Here is a 14,978-nt window from a genome sequence, read left to right on the forward strand (position 1 = left end):
CGCGTCAGCCGGGTGCTGAGCCGGCGAGGGCTGGGGCCCACCAGGCTGAGCCCCCCCCCCCCCCCCCAGTGCTCGCCGCCAGCTCCCTGCCAGCCCCACGGCACCGAGTCCCGCGGCCCTTCCAAAGGCCACTCCGTGCCCCTTTCAAAGCCCGTGCTGCTAGGTAAGCCTGAGGTAAATGCCAACCCTTCTCCAAACGGGAGCGTGCGAAGCGAGGAGGCAATCTTTTAAACTCGACTGAAATCACTTGGTATTAGAAAAAAAAAAAAAAACCCACAATAAAAACCACATGGCAATTCTGAGACAGGAAAACTATATTTTATACATTTTATTTCTGTGGGTTCTTAGTTTTTAAATAACATTAAGACGGTTTTGTTCTGACCGTAGACCTGAATTGCAGCTCTTCTTCCTTTTCAGTGAACTTTGGGATAATTTTCACAGTGGACATTTTATGAAGATAAAAACGTAAAGAATACAAAGCACAGATTCTCTGCAATCGTGAGCCTCCCCAGCATTAAAGCCTCATTTAAGGAACGGCAATAACATCCTCCGCTATCTAGAAAACCACTGATATTTAAAAAAAAAAAAAAAGTCTCAATTACGTGGTGACCATGACTGAGCAATTCTTAGAATTTATTCTCTAATTCCTAGTTGGTTATTTCTTTAAAAAAAGACAGCTTGGTTTCAAAAGGCGGCACTGCTCTTCCATGAGACACACGCTCTGCTTCGTGCTACCAAGTTCTCTGAACCAACAGCTTTATTTCATGCACGTTTCCACTGAGAGAGCAGGATGAGGTTTATTTTTCCCCCTTGGGTCGGCAGCACCCTCAGACGTGACAGCACTGGCCCGATGAAACGCAGCACCGGCTCTGGGGATCCTGAAGACTTTCAGCTGCAAGTTATTTTAGATTTCGAGGACGTACAGAGTAATAGCACACAGGAACCTTCTACTCCTGAGTTTCCTACGCAGTAAAGCGGTCGTGAAAAGGTTTCTCTAAGATGAGGAGAAGATCAAAATCGCCACCGGTCCAGAACCGCCGCTGCTGTGGATTCCTAAGGAGGCAGAGTCACGACCACCCCCGCTAGCTCCGCGCCGACACCCACGCCGGCGGGGGGGAACAGCTGCCAACAAGCTCCTATGCACGATACACTTCACACGCAAGCAGTAAGAAATAAGCTATAGCTACTACCAGGTCCTGAGTCCAGCCGTAACTGGTATTTCAAGTGTTAACCTTTAGGCCCAAATTTCCTTAAAACGATCCTGCAGAACATATGTATTTCAAACGTCTATATTTAAAATTATCTATTTTACTAACCTACAAACTTTATTATAGCTAGACTGTCATCTGGAGAAAAACACCTTACATTAGATTTCAAGTATTCATCGACATTAAAGTTGTTACTCTTTAAGTCCTTTGAAGATCCTGAGACAAACACTCTTAGTCGATCAAAATTAAGGGGGGAAAAAAAAAAAAAAAAAAAAAAAAAAAATTAGAAGAAGGGAAGCGGCTCCCGGAGCAGCGTTGCCAGTCCCGGCGCAGGCCAGCGCCCACCCACCCAGCCCCACGCCTTTCAGGCGAGACCACTCAGCCTCCCAGCCCGGCGGGAGACTCGCAGCTCCCGGCACGAGGTGTCTTATCCCCTGCCGTTGCTCGGAACGCCGCCCATCGCTGTCCATCCCGGCTCGGTGACGGTCATTTGCGAGGGACGCGGGAGCGACCAGCTGCACGGCGGCATCAGCAATCCCGCCTTCCTTCTCCAGATCAACTGCACAAAAAGGAACAAGCCAGTGAAGGAAGCCAAGCGGTGTTTTACTGACTCCCAGAACGCGGATATGGATTGCATACAACCCTGGAAAACTTCTTGCTTTTTCAAAATCCTGGAACTAGAAACAAGAGAACTCACTCCTCATAAATAACCTGACACCATTCCTTCGTCAGAAGGTTTTGGCATGGAACACATTTCCTTTACAGTTCGATCGTTCACTTGAACAGCTTAAAAAACTATGTCTATAATAATAATTAAATATATTGCTCATATTTGTGACTTCTTAAAAAAAAAAAAAATAGTTTGAGCTAATACTTTCCTAATCATCGAAAAAACCCAGAGAGACTCTGACTTTTGAATGAGCACTTCAGAAAGGTGGGTAAAAATAATTCGCCGGAAATTATCAACAGACTTCATTTATCAATAGACTGAGCCCCTAAAAAACCCGGGTATTTCATCTAAGGGCAGTAACGACCTCAAGAAATCACACACAGTGCGACCAGCTTTCCCTCGGTCCTGCAGAAACCGACGCACGTCCTCACCTACAGCCACAACAGGACTTCTGCAACGTGAACGAGACAAGGCTGACCTCAAAGGCAGACGCCCGAGTGCTCGCAAGACCCGACCACATACAATTAAATTCCTTTTACAGTAGGCCAGCCTAAGTCTCGGCTGGGTGACGACCGCAAAAGCCTTGCAGGGGCCACGGGGGCACTTTTGGTTTTAATGGGAAGCGGACGGGGCGGCTGAAGTCACCAGCGGAGCTGAATTTACGCAGCCCGTCTATCGCAGCTTGCAACACCTGTTCCCCCGGCGTCTGGGAGCATGGGATTATTGTCGAGGGGATCAGCAGGCCAGAGGCTCGCCCGCCGTGCCGCCGCAGCGCCGAGCACGCGCCCTCGGCGCACCGCTGCCGAGACACTAACCCGGAGGCTTCGGCACGAGGGGTTTATTAGGCTGGCTCGTTTTTTGAAGTTGAAAACGGGCTCCTACTTGAGCGGTGACGAAGCAGCGCATCTCCCTGGCGTCCACGGTTGGCCAGGGGCGGTTTCGCAGCCGAGTTTCCAACGCCTCGAGCGTCTGCGAGCCCCCCGCCGGGGGCGCCGGGGCCGGGGCACGGTCACGCCGGTTACAGCTTTCCCGACGCGCGGGCGCTGCCCGGGAGGCTGGCTGCAGGGGTCCTCGCCCCACTCCGCTCCCTCCACAGGTGCGCCGGCACAATTCCAACCCGGATCTCTGACCCAACGTGGGCCTAAAAGTAACCCGTGGCTTGACCCCAAAGCAGGGACCAGCCCGCTGACGCGCGGGGCGGGGCGGTGGAGCGGAGGGACGGGAACCAGCCGCCGGAGCGGTGGCGCGGCCGCTTGGTTTCGCCGGGTGAAATCCCACGGCGCGAGACGTCACCTTCACCGCTCGCGAAGGGAGCGCGGAGCTGCTCCTCGGAAAGCAGAGGTGACACCCGGCCGGGCACGAGGCCGCGTGAGCAGAGAGGCGAGGCCAGACATCGCCTCATCTGTCCCTAAACATCACGCGCTTACAAAGTGTTTCGAAAAGCGCCCGCCGCACAGCAGCCGATCGAACCGATCTCGCAGCATTTCCCTTCTGTCTTGCATTTTTACACAAAGTAGAAGTGTCTACACCTTCAGGAAAACGACCTTTCTAAGTAACTGTCAAAGCAGATGAAAGCACGTTTGAGAGCCACTTACCTAATTAGCTTCATGAAGACCATCGTACGTGTAAAGCCAAAAGGCAATGAAATCTCAGAGACACAATCACTGGAGTGAAAGCAGATATAACTCGCAGGAAGGAAGTTTTAACAACTTTTTGTCCGTACAAGAGCTTTTCGTTTCTGAGAGCAGAGCAATTAATACCCAGCAAGTGGCTGGTTTTGGCAATTCAGGCATAGTGCCCTTAAAATGAGCAATTTTTTTTTTTTTTTTTTTTTGAAGTTGTCATAGTACTGTTACAGCTACGATTGCATTCTGACGAGTTCCTGGGATATACAAATCACCTACTTCTAAACAGGTTTCTGCACATTATAGACTAAACTTCTTAACTTACAAATAATTATTTTGCTGTTTCCAGTTTACAATGGTAAAAAAAATGAAGACTTCACAATGTGTATAAATGGGAGGTAAATGTATTTTTAAAAACAGAATAAAAAGCTGCATGTTAAAAACTGGGTCACAGACTAATAAATACATACATCAAAGACATGAAATTTTCAGCAGCTGGTTTTAAAGAGCAAGGAAGTGGGGAAAGACTAGCTGTCCAGACTCCATTCTGGCTCTGTGGTCTAGAAATATCTGCAGTTCAAAAACAAGTTAACAGAGGAGTAGAATCAGCTTTGTCACCTATTTTCTTTTAAAAAAAATCAAGCTACTTCCTAAAAGTGTGATGTAAAACCTAGAGAAACTTTCATTTCTTCATGCACTTGATGACACTGAATTAAAAAAAGAAATTATTTTAACCCAGAAAAAATGAGTCATTGTATACTGTAAGGACAGCCTTACTGCAAGTTTTCTACAGTAAAAGTATTTCTAGAAATACACCAGAAATTACTTTCCCATAACAAAATATACAATTAGGTGTCAGATCATCATTGATTTTCAATACTTAGGCAAAACAGAAACAGTTACTATGAAGTTTCAAAAAAAAAAAACCCAAAGGGAGAAACGCAACTCCAAGCAGTAAAAAGATGTTTTGATGGCTGTGGAGATGCCAGAAAGTAATGCTGGACACCAGGAATTTCCAGAACAACCCCCCTTTCCCAAGTGATGTGCAGTCTGTGAATTAGGCCGTGAGAGAAAACTGATCCTGTTCTATGGGCTTCTCCACCCAGGCTCCAAGTCCTGCCTTCAGGAATGCTTTAAACAAACACTCTTTGGCAGTTTGATACTCAGTGGCTCCTTGCTTGGTTTCGTGGTACAGGTTAGGCTTGAGGATCTTTGAGCGCAAGCTGGAGGAAAGCTGTGTGGATTGAAGACGGGAAAAGAAGAGAGACGAGAAACCGTTAGGCCAAGCGGTTTGAGAGTGACCGAGTCATTAAAACCAAGTGCTGAAGGGCCAAAGCAAATGTCGGGGCAAAGGCGGGCGAGGACACAGCACGGCTCCTGCCAGCCACCTGCACCCACCTGCCACGTGGGTCTCCGGCGAAGCAAGCCCTGCTGCGGCACCGCGGCACGGCACGGCACGGCACGGCACGGCACGGGCACCCCCGGCACCCGTCTCACCTCGGCTGGCCTGCCCTTTGCTTCCCCTGGATTATCAACTTCCTTCAGTGGAAGAGATCCAGATGTTGAAAAGCCACTGACAGATACTTCCCTGTAGCTTTTCTTTCTCAGAGAGGACAGAGCGAAACCTCAGTAGGTTCGACAGCAGTGAAGCTGGGATTATCCTTCCAAATAAATTAAAATGAGAAGGCGTGCTCAAAGGAGACAGCACCCTTTGTTTGCTTAGCTATAAACCAAGGATTATTAGACCCTTGCACGGATCTTGGGCCAGACACCATCAAATTAAAGAATAAGCTGAACAAATGCACTGTTCTTTTCCATTACTGCATGGAACAGTAGCTAACATCAGGCTCAGCTCCAAACAGGCTCAGAAAGTGGCTCCTGAATACAGCAAGCAGCACGCACAGATATTTCACGAAGAATTAAGAAGTGGAAAATCTAGCACTCTGGAAGATATACCTTTGCATGAATACGCATCCAGCGGCTGTAAAAAGCATGCTTACAAAGGCGAGACGCACGACCCATTTCATCCTTGCCAGTTGTGGCGTTAATAACTTCCAGACCAGTGTCTCCCACTGTCCAGTTCACGCTGAAGTTTGGTGCTTTCCCTGGCTGCCGGGCTTCTGCATTGCTAATACCTGAAAGAAAAGCCATGTTTAATGACAACAGTACATACCGACTCTTGATTTTTGTTTTTGCTGGCGAGTAAGCGATAACAGCAGAGCCACTGCTTAGCACGTCGCTAAGCTAAGACTGCTGTCTTACAAGCGGATCTTTTATTCCGAGGATAATCTCCTGCAGATTTTTCACCAACTCAGGGAGATATCACCATGCCCACATCCCATTCTCCTCCTGGCTAAAGTGCTCTCTCCTTCTGGCCTGTCTAGCAAGGCGAGCGCGCGTTGCTGGAGCTGCTGGACGCCCGCCTCCTCAGCAGGGGGGACGGCGGGGAGCTCTGTGGCGAGGGTCCACGGGGACAGCAACATGAGCGCCCTGCCACGTCACCTCAGGGGGATCTGCCCTTGCCTACAGGGCAAACCAACAAACTAATTATTAACCCGCAAATGATTACAAAGCAGAAAAGAAAGCTGCTCTGATCCTGCACAAGAAACCGCTGCTCTTAGCGCCCACTCGGTAGCGGGACGAGACAAGCGCAGCAAAGAGTAGATACTGTGAGGTTTTGATAGCTGTAGCTCTCCAACTGACTCCCTTTCACTCTGCAGTTGTAAAAATTTAGGTGCACGGTGCTTATCTCATTTCAAAAGGGGTGTGAAACTGTGAACCCTGGTCATGCTTCCGCACACACTGACGATTCAGCTAACAACTTTAGACCGCAGTTTTACTCGGAGAGGTCGCGCTTGTTTAGAGGTGCCTACAATGTATTTTTCTCACTCTCCCCCATCAAAACAGAGTTGGGTCAGAGCAGTGGAACGAGATGGTAGGATGCCTTGCAAACCAAGGCGTGATGGTGCCTACACTTCAGTAGCTGGCGAGCGTGTTTCATCAAAAGCCAGCAAATCTATTTCATCCTTCTTACGGGCTGCGCGGGGCCACGGTGACGGCAGCGGCACTGACACTGTGGGCACCCGAGTTGGACAAAATGAGCCCCCCATCCTCAGCGTCTTCTGCAGAAAAAGCCCAAACCGGCAGACACTTGAGTCTTTCAGCATAAATCCAGCTGTGCTTCAGCGGCCAACCCCGCTTCCCACGCCCGCTGCTCCTTACCATGCCCAGAAACGGGGAACTGCAGGGCTCGAGAGAGGAGACGGATCATTTTGCTCAGGTGCTAAATTAAGCGACACCCCTCAAACACGGCTTCATCTCTGCTGACGGAAAAGCAAAGCCACCAGAAGTCTACCCCAAGCGTGAAGCGAGGCGGGCTGGCTGCTTCCTTTGAGATGTCTCAGTCGTCTCACCGAGAGACAACGGGGTGATTCTTTCTTTCTGATCAGTAAAGATCCCATTTTTACCTTAAGGCAGCTCTCACTGAGAACCTATTTCAAATCTACTCCGAGGTTACGCTACGTCCTGCACTTTGTAAAATCTAGCAAATTTGTGTAAATCGAACATAAGCGTTGCGGCGGGATATACTTCTCGCTGATATGTGGAACACAATCTAATAAACACAGTTAAGGCAACCCTGCGCCCGAGTGCAGGACTGGCTCGCTTGGCCCGGGTCTCACAGCACCTCTGGGCCCAGCACCGAGACCGATGAGGTCTGAAGGACACAGCGAAATTCAGTTCGCTTACTATAATCAATTCCTCGTTTTAATAAATAAACAAACATTTTGAAATATCAATCATATTGAACTTCCCGAGGCTGCTGTATTTTGATGCTTCATTTATGTCAGCCTGGTCACTATGACAGACAACCAGTAATTAAGTGAATAAGTAAATAATAAAAAGTAACCAACTCTATCGTTCCCATTTGCTTAGAATATAAGCTGAAAAAATTGAGAATTGGAACTCCAGTTTTTTGAAGGGCTCTTCTCTGTTTTCTTTTAGGAGAGATGCATCCAGGAGCTGAAATATAGCAGGATGCCACGGATCTACACCCAGCGATCTGTAAACCGGTGTGGGACCCGCACACTGACCACCCCAGGAGGGCAGCCAGTGGTCCCTGATGAGCAGGTGCCATCAAGAATATCATGCAAGCAATACTCGAGGAAGATCCAGCAAGAACAGGGCTTTAACACAAGATGAAAGCCAGAAAGTCCTCCAGACAACTCCTGCGGTCCTTCCGAGCCGCTGGCAATGAACATGTGCATCACAGAGCTGATCACGCACAACGCAACTCGGCTTCTGCCACCGAAGTGCAAACGCTGCTGCTCCATGTGTCACCCAACAAGAGACTCCACCTAAACACCTAATGAATTGTAAATTGTGGGTGCACACAAAACGAATCCCAACTGAGTCTCCCAAAGCGTATAAATTCAGGCTTTTTGGGTGAAGCTTATGTGAAACAGAGCCATGCTGACGTACCTCTTAATCAAAAATTGGTTTTACCAAAACCACTGAAGCAAGAGGGCTAAGAAACAGCTACCACATGAGAGGCAGGTCAGTCATATTTTTCCTTTAATTATATCTATACTATTACCTTTGCTTTCGTTCCATACACTGCTGAACAAGTGTATCAGATCAGGGATCAGATCAGGGATCAGATCCCCTTCACTGAGTACTACAACACAGCAATTGCTCCTGCCCTCTCAGCTACTCAAACACCTGTGACATCACGAGCACCCACGCAAGCAAATCAAGTAAAGATGAGGAAGCTGAACGTCCAGTACGCATCACATTTCCATGGCGATTATACAATTGCATTCCTTAGATTATTTTGATGAATTAAATACATTACGAAAAAAAAAACAGAATTTCAAACAGACTTAAATAACAACACCCTGTTCAGCTGCTTAATTATCTGCACGAACCCTGGAGAGATGGCCTGAAAGTGCACTGTGGGTAACATGGACAAGGAATAAAGGCCATCTCAAAAGCAAAGCATCTGATAGCACTTTAGGTGGATTGTATCTTACCCCTCAAAATCTAGATGTGAACATAGCACAATAAGCTGAAACTAATAATGGGAGAGAAAGCTAGGATAGAAAGTAAAATATTTTATTCTCCTTTGAAAACTGATATAACTAAGCTATTTAGGGAACATCACTCAGAACTTATTGTTGAATGTTATTATAATGGGGTGCAATAAGCAAAAGCAAAGGTCACAGCTCTTTGCGCCAGTGCTTATATAAATAATAAAGCTTGACAGTTCTTTTGAGGACAGAGCTCAAAAAAGCTTCATTAAAAAGGAGATAGCTGAAAAACACCAATGGGAATGGGAGGATAAGGTACCAAGGAAACAGTCAAAAAATCACCGAAGGTTCTGCTGAAGGATTTATTTTTGTTAAAAAAAATAAAATGCAAAAGGATTTATTTTTGTTAAAAAAATAAAATGCAAATGTAGACAGCAGTCAGAGGAGTGCTGAGGCATGAACATTTATAATAACCACTCTTGCTGTGGTGGTTGAAGTCTTCTTATGTAGAAAAACGGAAAGAATGTTCTGCAAAAAGGGTGGGTGGGTTCCCAGGCCGGAGCCCCTCTTCACAGGCAACGTGCCAGAGGAGCCATCTCAAATTGAGGTGCCCGTAAAAATAGTTCTTGGGTATGCATATGAAGCAAGCAAACACCGGTTACGGCACCCAGACAATATTCAACCGTGTTCAAGGAAACTAAAGACGAGGCAGAAGGAACAGCAGTCATGGTACATAACCTCCCCTCACAAACCACACAAGTTCTCCAGGACGAAAGGTGGCCAATGGGACTCCAATTCTGAAGGAGTTCAGAGGTGTGCCGGGGAACTACCAGTCAATAAACATGACATCTGCACCAGGAAGGCTGCAGGAACTACAACACTGCACTGCTAGGCACAGATGTAGATACAGCAATATTGGGAACGACTCCACTGCCTTTAAAATACTGCCTTTAGTAACTGAAGACTGGAGGTGGACAGTGTGATGCAAATTCTTAGAGAAACCAGCAAGGAGAAGGCCTGTCTGTTTGACGTGTACCTTAAAACCAGACTTAATTGACACCTGGATGAAGATGGTCTCCCTGGGAAGAGCCAGCACAGATGGAGACCCTCAAGCTCTGTGCAGACCTGGTAAGTGTGTTGGGAAAAAAGGAGGTGAATGAGGTCGGTGATGATACTAAATTATTTAAGAAGATAAATAAGAGAAGCAATTGCAAAGAGTAGCAGAAAAAAAAACTCACAACATTGGGCGACTGGGCAATTAAAAAGGCAGATGAAATTGCTCACAGATAAATATTAGGTAATACATATGAAGAAAAAGCAAAGCAATTTTGCATAAGGAGTGCTGGACTTGGAGCTGGACGTTAGCATTCAGGAATGAGATTTTAGTTTCTAATATTCAGTTCTACCAAAAGGGCAGGTCAATGATCAACAGTAATCAAAGAAAGCAAAGTGAATGTTAGGAATTATTACTGAAGAATCGTGGAACTGAACAGAGCACCATGATGCCACTACATAAATAAGCACTGCTTCTTTATTTTGAGCATCAGGTGCCGCTCTGGTCTCACTAGCTCAAAAACATGATTGTAAAATGGAAGGGATGATCCTCACATGGAAGGGTTCTCCATGCAAGAAACAACAACACAGACTAAGACTTTTCAACTTGCAAAAAATAGGACTTACGTAAGAATATCGCAGAGATACAGAAAACTGAGTGCGTGACAAAAGTGCCAAGACAACTGCTTATAGCCTGTATCATACAGAGCACTGAGGAACTGCTAATTAAATTAGCAGAAAGAAAATTCCATTGCACAAATCTTTACACGTCCTACAGCCTTCCTTACTAAAGGAGGCTGCAGATGGTAAAAAGTTTAAGCCAGTTCAAAAAGCAAAACCGGGAGTTCACGAATGACAGATTCGCTAAGGATTTGTAAACACAAAGATTCTCAGTACCTGACTTGGGGTGTCCCTGATCCGCAGATTACTGCTGTGATTCTCAGGAAGTATCTGCAGAGGCTTACTGTTTCCTTTTGCTTTTCACTGCCTAACTACCTGTGGAAAAGAAGACCGGGCCGGATGGATCGCACCTTAACATCTTGCTCTCACCTATGACAGTTCTTACACTGGTGACAGCAGATGTGATACTGCTCTGGGATGGTTCAGCCAAGAACCAAACTAGAAAATACCTGCCAGCAGCACCCCGAGGAACAGGTCAAAACCACCACCAGCATAATTTCTGACAATACTTCGGTAAAAGACAGGAAGCTCTAGGGAAACTAAAGCATAAGAAACTATCAACTGGCTGGACATTAAAACGGGGAAAACTTTGGCTGGACATCAAAACAGGGGAAACTTTGTCTGTATGTGCCCTCTTGCATTTAATGACTTCTGCTCCCAAGGATTTTCAAGGGCTGATTCTCTGATTGCTGAGCTCTGCCACTCTACTTCCACCCCGGGTTAACTCCTTCATGCCCACCTCCCACAATGGCTTCAGAGTCTCTGCAGATCACCCTGCAGACTGGCCCTTTGCTATTCGCTGATTTATGCACTCAATCATCCTCATTCTATTTGATTGAGAAATTGATACCTTTTCAGATTATTCTAGAAATTCACAAGATTGGCACCTGTCTTCTCTTCAAGTGAGCCGGCCAATTCTCAGAGAGAGCTCCTGTGCCCTCAGTGCTGCAGCGTGCTAAAGGCATCCCAAAAGGCTGGGTCCTGCAACCAAAAGGCTTCCAAGAGTCAGCGTGAGGAGGGAGATTTTTACCAACATACAGGTTTCCCACACCCCCTAGATGAAAACCAGCTACTCTGATATGCATGCCCACGTTTAACTGCTGGGAAAAGGAAGTGTAAGTAGAAAATCTCCTATGAGGAAAGAAAGATGATGAAAAGAAAATTTTTAGCAGGAGGTAACAATAACTCAGTCTGACTTAATGCAATTGTCTCTCCAGACATAAAACATGTTTTATGAGACCAGAAAAACCCAGTTTTTACAGTACTTTCTCAGCTAAACGGGTGGGACAGAAGGAAAGACAGCTACTTCTCTTTTGGTTCATCCTCTGGTAGAAATGAGTCACCATCACACAGTTGCGTGTGCGGTACCAGGAGAAACACAGAATTGGGGACAGGTACCTCTGCAGTGCTGATTCCAGGTAAGAATACACTGTAAAATGTGTGAATCGAAGAGCAGAGGGGTAGCTACACAAACACCCCAGCTGAATCCAGCAGCATGGCTCAGAAGACTAGCTTTCAAGACTGAATCAGAAGAAAATCCATCAACACAAGTCTCCACCCAACCTCCCAAACCAGCTTCCTGTACAATTTCGAGACATGTAGTTTCATGAAAACTCAACAGCTGAGAACATTTCTGAACTCTTTCTGCTGCTCAGTGAGTCCCAGCTGAACTGTTTAAACAGATGGTGCTATTTCATGGCAAATAGATGGTATCAGTATTGAAGAAAGATGATTTTTAAGAAGACAAGGTACTATTGTGTGTTGTGAAAAGGGTAACAAAAACTCCTCCCACGCCACCCCAAACCTGCCGTCTTGAAGAACTGATAAAAATTCCTAAAAAACAGGAAGGAACAGTCCATACATCAGCTACTCTGGCCATGCAACGGTTTAATATTTGATACTGTGAGCGTTGTAACTGTTACTTACTTGCTAATATAAGGACAAATACATTACTTAACATTTTAATACGTCCTAGTTCAGAGAATCCTTATTAATTACCTTTCTTATCTAAAGAAATGCTGGTTGTTCAACATGCTCTTTTCTCTACTCCCTCCCTAAATCTATTTTAAAAATTCATGTCAAACTTCAAGCATGCTTTAAAATACTGAGCTTTTTTCCCCCCTTGAAAATAAACAGACACATGCCAAAAGCCAAGCTCTACAGAACAAAGCAATGCACACAACAAGAGGGAGGATAAGAGATTTCAGTTTTAAAGCTTTCACAGCATTACTGTAACTAACAGTTTTAGAATTTAAGACACTTCAGAACTTTTCTTTGAAAGTCAGGGCTCAATTAGAAGTTATGACCCGTTAATTCAAATACTGCCATTCCTCTTAGCCCCACCAGAGCCTGGGATCAGCGCAAAGCCAAAGAACAGTACATAAAAGCTGCAAAAGATAACCACTAACTACTCCAGCTGGGGCTTGCCATATTGCTGCTGTCTGTCAGATATCTTTAATACTCCATTAAAAATATTCCCACAGAACGTGCCACTGGGCTCTGAATGCAGCATTTCTGCATTAACCTACAAAGTGGCAATGAAAATGATCATTGGGTCATGCAAGCAAGTTGGGTGCCATGCTAATTAAAGCTAAGGCTGCATCCAACAGAGATTGATGATAAAAAGAAAATACAACCAACGGCAGCTGAGATGTTCTCTCCATCCATTTTTAGTTGGTTATTGATCTAGAAATTGTGAACCAAATGTGTCTATCTTGGCATACTGATTAATGACGTGGCTGTTCAACAAATATCTGCAAGGGCAAGAGAAGTGACAGTGAGAGCTAACACGCTATTTCATGGGTGGGAAGAGGTTTCACTAAGCTGGGGCATTCAACTTGCCTCACATATTGCTAGGGCATGTCCAGACAGCAATTATGTGAAACCGCATCCAAAAGGTTTATATCCCAGTTCTTTCCACCTTTTAACTCACGAACGGCCCTTGCTATGGTAATTCTCACTAAGTACCTATATCAGGTTTAGACCATAACTTCTCTGTTGTAACCAGAAAGCAGTTTACTCACAGCACATAATTTGCAAGGTTTTGAGAACTGCAAAATCACATTGCTACTGGAACAGACTTAGTTACCGGCACGGCCTTCTCCATTAGATACTTGCCACTAAGTAAAGGTCTGTTGAGTGTATAAAGAGGTGGTAGATCTTCTATCTCTGCTATCCTCTGGTATACGGCTCTGGATAGATGATCCCCATGATATAAACTCCCCAAGATGATGCTAGAGAAGTAAATTGGCTCCACAAAGAGGCTAAGTAAGGCTCCTTGAATACCCAATACGTTCCACCTAAGAGGGAGGGAAAAACAAAACAAAACAACAAAAAAAACACTTTCTTTTTAATGGAACAAGTAACATCTGCCAGACATAACAGCAGTCAATCACAATGGACCAGACTTTCAACCCTTCCTCTTGACCAGCACATGACTATGATAGCATAGCTGTGACACCTGCCAGAATTTCAGAGATCAGCTTATGGGATGCTCAGCGAAATCCTGAGTAAGATGACCTCTAGCAACAGGTCTATCATTAGCATCCACTTCGGGAGCAGACTCCATAACTTAACTTCCCCACTAAGGTGTCTGGTGACGCCTCTTCCAGCACCCTAATGCCAGAGATGGACAGGATCATTCAATCAGAGAAAGCCAAACTGTGAGATCCTTAGTCAGAAACAGTAGCCGATGCCTCCAAAAGACATCTGGCAGTGAGCAAAACATCCTTCCCAGAATGCAAGAAGGACTGTGTCTGCAAGACCTCAGCTCCTCATCACCGTAAGGGAAAGCTTGTCCTTGACACCCTGGCCACCTGCCCGCATCCTGCTGCCAGAACAGTTGCTTGCAATATCCATGGGCAGGGAAAAAAACTGAATCTGAAAACTGAAAATATGCAAAGAGTGCATATACTCTTTGCTCACTTCAGCTGCTTCATAGACTCCAAACATAAATCGCTCGGCTCTCTATCTGGAACGGTCATACAAAGTACTTTTTAAAACCTCAAAGTCTCCTGCAGAGTATTTTCACTGTCCTTATCCCTGAGGTATATTTGCAAACAGCTTTGCACTATTAAAATAGCCACACCCAGACACAAGCAGCAGGAAAGTTTCTTTTGGTGCTTCAGTGAAACAGATGAGCACAATGGCAGCTCTCGTGCTCATACAGAGAATGGTTGTCCTTCTTCAAAGGCCCATCCTAAACCAGGCTGCAAGGTTCCCCTAGGAAAACAGGGAACTCTGATGTTGCTAACAGTGTTTCTTGCAGCGTGTGCTGGGATGGCGTGGCTACACATCATCACCAGTTCAGGCTAGAAACTGTACAGCACAACTCCTTCGCTGCTGCAAAAACTGAACTACACATTTTGGCTACAAGACTTGAAAAATGTTTTTGTTTTTGTTTTGTTTTTTTTTTTAAAAAAGACTAAACCAAAAATTGCAATCTAAGGAAACAATTTCTTTGCATATCTTTACTGAGAATGAAAATGAAGGCAATGTGCATTAGCTTACTCACCTGTCATTAAAAAAGCTGGCCCTAACGAATGAGTGAAAATACTGTGCAAATAAAAAATAAGGTATATTTCACGTTGAATAAAGGCGTGTTTTGTATAACACTGAAAATGCAATCAGCAGCCAGAGTAAAGATATCAAGTGAAAAGTATTGCTTCCCAGGGCCAATATGACTTTCTAAGGACCTTACCTATGACTAGAATTT

The 14,978-nt window shown here is 45.5% G+C and overlaps 1 protein-coding gene across 8 annotated transcripts in view; it reads right to left on the minus strand.

Moving 5' to 3' along the window:
* Positions 1 to 313: 313 nt before the first annotated feature.
* The window catches only part of ADARB1 (adenosine deaminase RNA specific B1), an 85,554-nt gene continuing 70,889 nt past the window's right edge, over positions 314 to 14,978 (minus strand). For all 8 annotated transcript variants that reach the window (XM_042783861.1, XM_042783860.1, XM_033005766.2 and 5 more), the window contains 3 exons: positions 13,382 to 13,563; positions 5,460 to 5,638; positions 314 to 4,737 (listed from right to left, as the gene is read on the minus strand). In XM_042783861.1, coding sequence (XP_042639795.1) covers positions 4,561 to 4,737; positions 5,460 to 5,638; positions 13,382 to 13,563 — 538 coding nt within the window. In that variant the 3' untranslated portion in view covers positions 314 to 4,560. The remainder of the gene's footprint in view (positions 4,738 to 5,459; positions 5,639 to 13,381; positions 13,564 to 14,978) is intronic.

The sequence above is a fragment of the Tyto alba genome, unplaced genomic scaffold (genome assembly GCF_018691265.1).
Source record: "Tyto alba isolate M040663 unplaced genomic scaffold, T.alba_DEE_v4.0 Super-Scaffold_7, whole genome shotgun sequence".
NCBI classification, from domain to species: Eukaryota; Metazoa; Chordata; class Aves; order Strigiformes; family Tytonidae; genus Tyto; species Tyto alba.